The sequence below is a fragment of the Saccostrea cucullata genome, unplaced genomic scaffold (assembly GCF_032062105.1).
Source record: "Saccostrea cucullata isolate Sc308-1 unplaced genomic scaffold, CSIRO_AGI_Scuc_v1 ctg14707, whole genome shotgun sequence".
NCBI classification, from domain to species: Eukaryota; Metazoa; Mollusca; class Bivalvia; order Ostreida; family Ostreidae; genus Saccostrea; species Saccostrea cuccullata.
Window position 1 is genome coordinate 2,343 of NW_026928679.1, and position 7,545 is coordinate 9,887.

At 32.7% G+C, this 7,545-nt stretch overlaps 1 protein-coding gene across 1 annotated transcript; it reads right to left on the reverse strand.

Moving 5' to 3' along the window:
* Positions 1-2,735: 2,735 nt before the first annotated feature.
* On the reverse strand, positions 2,736-7,014 carry LOC134278416 (uncharacterized). Its single transcript, XM_062760731.1, has 2 exons — positions 6,696-7,014; positions 2,736-3,283 (listed from the first exon to the last, which is right to left on the reverse strand). The coding sequence occupies exons 1-2, from the start codon at positions 7,012-7,014 to the stop codon at positions 2,736-2,738; spliced, it is 867 nt and encodes a 288-aa protein (XP_062616715.1).
* Positions 7,015-7,545: the final 531 nt, after the last annotated feature.

Here is a 7,545-nt window from a genome sequence, read left to right on the forward strand (position 1 = left end):
AATTTTGCCTTCAGGGCTTTGGTGGCCGATTTAATGGCTCTCCTCACCTAATTCATGTATTAGAAATATTAACAATTAATAACATTTAAATAATTAAGAAAACATAGCTTCAATTGAATTTTAAGACTTGAGATAAATCCATTTTGTAATATTTTAATGAGTACAACAATGTGAACATTTTACTGAATACACAGTTTTAAGAAACTTGTCTATGGAAAGCTGTACATGTTTTTACTTAATTTTGTTTTTGTTTTATTGTAGCCTTTATTCTGTTATTACTGCGCTTTTATATGTGTTTGACGTTTCAGAGCAGTTACCAAGTACAAAGGGAATTGTGTATACGAGGGGTTATCAAAAAGTTCGTGGACTGAGGCTATAAAATTAGTTCTTTGTAGTCTGTGCTTTTGAAATTTATATGGAACATAAACCAACACAATTTAAAGAAATCTTGAAAATTTTAGCCTGATATGTTCATTATTTGTCAAATTATTATAAAATGAAAACAACATTATATGATCATCCGGCGCTGTCGTCGTTTATTTTCACGACGTCCGATAACATGGATAACGTCATTGTTTTGTCAATGTCCTCTTCGTCTACCCCATACACTTTTTTGATGAGATTCCCTGGAGCTGAGTAAGGACTTATACCCCCCTTTTTTATATGAATGTCATAAACAGTGTTCTTCAATGAATACAGTATTCCAGATGGATAAATACATTGGGAGAGATGCGCGCCTGATTGGGCACCGTGTAATTCATGGACTGGAGTCTTGGAGTGGAGTTATGGAGTGGAGTTTGGAATCAATTTTTGGAGTCTATTTTTGGAGTCAAGCAAAATTGCGTTTGTTAATAGAAATAGAGATCAGAAGAAACTAGTTTTTTCACTTAAAGCATAAACATTAATAGAACACACACACGTTGAATTAACAATTCAAGAATTGTTTTTAGCTAACAAGCACACAATAATTTTGACTGTGAACAAGTACTCTACCGGTTACCTCTCATATATGTATGCTCTGTTTTGGGGGGTTCATTTAGGTTTTATTTTTTATATAAAAAAAATAATCATTTGTATTGCTTGCATAAATATTAATTACCCCTCTGTATACCCCCAGCTTATTTAGATTAAAGTATCCTGACATTACATAGACTAAAAACAAACGGTCATTCGCCACAGTTTAATCAGCATCTCTGAAACTGTGTGAACAAGCCTGACATTTCATTTAGTCTCAAGAGTAAAAAATTCTGTTAATTATCTATATAGATGTATCTATATATCATTTACCCTTTATTTTTCTAACTCAGCATTTTGAGTTTATCAACCAGATGTGGGTACCAGTAAATGAATTTGACAGTTCACCTATCAATTTGATATTTTAATTACTACAACTCTTCCAGTGTAGGGACTCTCGTAACTTTTGCTTCAATGTAATTATAAAGCTGGTTACGTTATCTTGATTTATGTATATTTTAGCTTCATTCACATCCTGTCCGTGGGTACTGTGTAACTTTCTGTAAATTCCAATTAGTCATAGATTTCATATTTATAATGCTTTGTAATTAAGTGAAATTTTATTAAGTCTTCGGTCAATTCTTGTCAATGTTAGACGCATGGAATAAACTATTGAAATCGCTATGATTAGGTTCAATTTTTGAGTGTAACACTTAGAATAACAATTCCTTGAGATTATGTAACTGAATGATCTTTCATTATTAGTTATTATGTTACCTAAAACAGTGACAGTATATCCTGTTTAATAGTTCAATAATTATGTTCAACATACTTACAATGTATATACAAATGTACCAAATATTTATCAAATTAGAGGTTTATCTTGACAACAGATTATTTTAGAATATTAAAGACAATCATACAAATGTCATTTCTGAAAAAAAAACTGCATAATTATGTTTAAAGAAAATCTCAGACTCCAAAACTTGACTCCAAACTCCACTCCAAACTCCACTCCATAACTCCACTCCAAGACTCCAGTCCATGAATTACACGGTGCCGCCTGATTGCACCGGAATTTTGATTTTTAGAGTTTAATATTACAATACATGATCAACGTCATATTTTACGGGATTGATTTTTCACACCTTGACTGCAAATCGACATTAACTGTGTATCCCTTTTTCCTCTGACTCTATCTTGACCTTAAAAGATGCATTTTTAAACTCTGTAGCCAGTTTCAACATATTTTAGGTCTATACTATTTTTTCTGGGGCAAAATTTTATAGAATGTTGGATACGGAAACCCCTCCTCCCTTTTGGCGTCATTTTTGTAGCCTTCTTTGTTTGGACATTCCATGTAAAACTTACGATAAAACTTCATAGAACTTACAGAATGAAGTGAAAATTTCATATTTTATAGAACAATTGTGTCTCGACACATACCTGAATTAACAGGATTACTGGATGTCAAAAAATAATGTCAAATGCGTTTTCTCAATTACACATAGGTCGAAAAAACGTCGTTTTCTAGGTTGCGCCGCCTAGACATACCATTGCTTACAAAAACATTACTTATTTATGGAAAAATAAAATTAACGAGTAGTAGTTTTTTCTATTGATAGAAAAGATGATGCTAACTAGATATTTTAGAATTTGTTGATGCATCTTGAGCGGTTTTAATTTTATGGCGCTAGTCCACGAACTTTTTGATAACCCCTCGTATGTGATTATAAGTGAAAGTTTTTTTCTGAATAAAGCTTTGAAAAAGATTTAAAAGACTATGTTGGCAGAACAAAATATATCTGGTGCTTTTTCATTGTAAATAGAGTTGCGATGAATTTGTTGCTCAATCCACATCGAAGTTTAACCAAAAGTATGGCTACGCATGTTCTGATACTCCGTGTTGCTGTCTCTCGAAGGTCCTGGTCATTTATATATGACATTATTTCATCAAACTCTGATTTTGACAAGCCTGTGAGTGTTACGTAATCCTCATCCGATAATGCCTGCCGGTGGTCAAAATCAAGTCGATGTTTCGTTCTGTCTATTACAAAGTTCCTTGAATTCTCTAACAAATCTTTGATGCTTGTCCTGCTTAAAGCGACTTCTTCACTTAATGGGGTTATTTTCTCTAAGGCATCTTGTGTAAAATGGTCGGCATCAATGTGTACAGGACAGCATCTAACTCCTGCCGGAACAACGATACCCTTACGGATGAAGGCATCCAATCGTAGATGTGGTGGAACAACAATTATCTTTGGCCCTGGCCGTTTACAAATAAAGCAGTAGGCATGGTATGGCACGCCGATTGGTTCAAAATTATTTTCTGCACAACGATCACGATTTTATACACGAGCTAGAAGAAAAATATACACGAGTAAAATAAAAATGCACGTATCGGTAAAAATTGCACATAGTTTAAAAGATTGTTACACAAACATAACGAGAAATACACGAATCCGAATTTTTTTTACACGATTAAAGGGTTTAATATGCACAAACAAAAATCGAAAATTGCACGAGCAGAGGAAACTAAAAATTACACAAACAATTTTACTGCGCATACAGCTGAGCATATCATTACTATGCACATAGAATATTCATAGTGTTCTTGGTTTTCTGTACTCTTTATCTCTTTGTGTTTGCTAAGCTGAATGTTATCGAGAATGGAAGTTGCTTTTTTACAATCCGATTTCGGATGAAGTGTTTCCATCTGATCTATGCGAGAGTATTTAAAAGCTTTTTGAAAATACTGTTTTTCTAATATTGACCGAGATCAAGGATGTATTATATGATGCGGACAAAAATTGTAACAAGAATGAATCGGTACGTTTGTGCTACAATGCGGGGTAAAAAAAAAAAAGTACCATTGCGTATGATACACTCGACTCCGAACTATAAGTACGATGAAAGTATACAGTACGGCTGACAAGGATCTTGATTTTACAAAATCATTTGGGGAGATTTTTTCCCCATTTCGGAATAGGAAATTAAATATTCAGTTGGCTGGATATATATAATTGTGTACATTTTTAAATTTAAAAAGTGAGGATTACATTAGATGTACACAACGTATTTTTAATGTCAAACATGAAAACATTTTATTTCTATTTACATATGTATCCAAACTTATAAAATATGCGATATCAATTTTGGTTGAATATCTGTAGCCTACTTTTTGTTATGAATTTTTCCATGATATTTCATATTTTCAGTTATAAACTTCGAAATAAAAACAAGATATTTCTTGTAAGCGTTGCCCTCATTCGTAATGGCAATTACTTGATAAATGTTTTCATTTTTAATAAAAAGGACCAGATAACGGGAATATACTTATATACTCTATGCACATGCGCTTTTGTGTTTTGTTAATTAAATTTGTCCAAATGAAATAACAAAACTCTACTCAAATAATCCTGGCTATGGAAAAACACATGATCAGTGGCGGACCTGGCTCGTGGATCGATTGGAGTCCCAATATAAATTTATTTAAGTTTCAAATCGTTGGACCATAATGACACACCAAGACTTTTAAAACATTGTGAATTACTAAATACAGTTACATACAATGCTACATATAAATAAAATGGGAATGGATACTGCAGTTTGATAATAAATAGAAAGAATATAGAACTTGTTTTATCATTCTTGAAAAATGCAAATAAATCATGTTCAAAATAGAGCACAATTTTTGCAAATATTTTCAAATACAACAAATTCTCTTTACATGTAGAATTCGTATTCATAAAATTTTAATAATTTATTATTTCCCAAACACTAAATTTAAGTTTTTTATAATAACACTTTTCAATCCAAATCTATGGCCATTATAACAAGAACATGACTGTATAATCATAAAATGAAATTAATCGGCAAACGGGCCTGTAGAAGTCCCCCCTCCTCCCTACTTTTTTCTGAGTATTATAGACTTTGCAACAGTAAATTTTCCTTATATGCTGGTTGACCCCCTAACCTTCAATTTTTAAATGTTGTTAGGTCGAGCGCAAATTCCAGGATATGGACGGTTAATTACAATATTTATCGTTATAGTTTTAGGTTGAATTGCAATCCTGATTTCGATTGACTACTTCATGTACGCTTAAATTCACAGAAAATAATTTAAGCCAGTAGCATCAGGAGGGGCTTATCCCTCCCCCTTCTCGTTTTCTTTTCTTTGGCAAACATAACATTTTTCTATCGTAAATATCCACTGAAAAGCCTCGTCCCCTTTTTTGTTTGGTAGTTTAAATCTAAGTAATATATGCTTATGTGTTTAGAAAAGAAGGTGGAATATTGAAGGTGCCTCACTACCTCAACGAAATAGGATTTTCGAGTTTGGACACTTCCCACCCATCCCCGCCTTTTTTTTCGCTTGTCATGCAATTATGCTTATCAGGTAATTTGTCAAAAAAAAAAAAATTCTAATCCCCTCCCACTATCAAAAGCGATGCTTTACTGATATTATATGTGTCTGTATATTATAATTTTAAATTGTTTTAACTCCTTTATCATGTTTATATGCACTTTACCTACTCAAAGCAAACTCGATAAAAAACATAATATATTAAGCTTAAATTCACATAACTAAAACGACTACAGTTTACATACAATTTTCTACATTTACATGGATATTTATGAAATCACTACACATTGTTCAAAATTAAAGACTGCATGTTCTACTTTGTCACATACATAGTTATATAAAAAAAAATTAATAATTATATTCGATCGTTTCAAAATAAAACTTAAAGTTGCGCAATTATTTGCCTTATTTTTATTTTTTACTGTTTATTTCCAAAAAGTTTTCTGTCAAATTCCACAACCCAGATGATCGCAACAATGCTTCAAAATCTCTGTATGAATTGCTAGTAATCCTTAATCAAAGGGTATTATGGATGTGTCAAATAACTATAAATCGATTAGCGTACAGGTGTCTTGCATTCCTTCACCAGCAGGGAGGGTTCTCTCTAAATGAAAAGGTCACGCATCCACATCCTCAATTATTACAGACGTACACACAGTGGGTGGTGGAGGAGAAGAGTTTTATTTGTTGTTAACTGTCTTGTATTACATCACATGCTGTTTTTATTAATTTTTATAAAGACCTTTACCATATCAATATTTTACATTTTCAAAAGAAATTGCTATATATAGACAATGATAGAGGAATGACACAATTTAAAAATCTAACAATTAAACCCACAACTGGTAATATGCACCCCGTTTACGTTATTTATACATGTGTAGAATGTTTTTAATCGGAGGTGTTCATATTCCATACCTAAGATTGTTTGTAAATTTATACATGTATAAAACACATTGTACATATTCTTGAGAGTCTAGCGGAATTCCAAAAGACTGAATCCTTTTTAAAAAGATTAAATAAATATTACTAGCACGTTTCTAATTTATAGGTATATGTTTCAAGCATCCAAGCCACCCTGAGCTGTTCTCTAATGAATATTAATGAAATGTGCGCAATGAGGATGCGTCGTATATTATGTCGATGTTGTATTCTCACTCGTGCAGTTTTCGTTTTTACGTTTGTGTAATTTTCTCACTATATCGTGTAAATATTTTGTTGATTGTGTAGTTTCTCTGTAGTTTGTGTAAAATTCAATAACTTTGTGTATACTTTCCTCACTTTGTGTAAGTTTTTACTTACTCGTGTAATTTTTGTTTAAGGTCGTGCAGAAAATAATTTTGAACCAATCGGCGTGCCATAGCATGGCTTTTACTAGTCGTTGGTAGCTCTAAAGAGACAGATGGGGGACTGGAAGGAGGCTGATTTCTGATTTTGGTTTGTTTTGTTGGAGGTTCATATTCATCATGTGTTTGCTCTACTCTAGTATGTTTCAAATGTGACTTCATCTTTTTTTCTTCTTTGTAACATTTTAATCTACATTTGGAACACAGAACATCACCATCTTCTACTGATACCAAAAATCGCCTTGCCAAAAGCCTCACATAATCTTTTTTGATACCAATTCTTTCAGAGGGAACTGTTCGGCGCTTACAAAGACAGCATGGATAATACTTTGGACCATTTCCTGGCATTTTGATTCTAAAACGTAATATGATATACATCTAATGAAGTGATTTTAAAGCGAACAATTGATATTTAATTTCAATTGATCTAATTAATTAAATTGTTGTTAAGAGCTGTTCTTTTATGTATAGTGTTTTACCACATTTGTCAAAATATTTTTTAGGCATAGGGTATTTCTTGCCTTATAAGTCATGGAAATACAGTTTTTGTCTTACATCTCAGCCACATTGCATGTTTTTGAAAGTGCGGGGGGGGGGGGGGGGGTTCAGAAAAATTTTAAAATTTTATTTTTACTTACTTGAAAAAGTTGACGAGCAAATTGCCTAAAGTCAATCATCATAGAGTCGAAATTCCTATTTGGTGTGTGTGGGAGGGGGGTTAGAAGCGAACTTTTTTTCTTTGCCAATTTCGTTCAGTACCAATTATTTTTTACCTACAATGCTACATTTCCCTTCTGTAACAAAAAGTTGTAAAGGGGGGGGGGGCAGCCTTTCAATTAACGTTCTTCATAGCATAAGTAAGATTGGGGAAAAGGACCC

Bases quoted from the DNA above. Each gene is read 5' to 3' on its own strand.
- LOC134278416 (XM_062760731.1), bottom strand. From the start codon at position 7,014: ATGCCAGGAAATGGTCCAAAGTATTATCCATGCTGTCTTTGTAAGCGC. The intron at 3,284-6,695 runs GTAAAAGCCATG...ATCGTTGTGCAG, and splicing joins TTTAGAGCTACCAACGACTA to AAAATAATTTTGAACCAATC.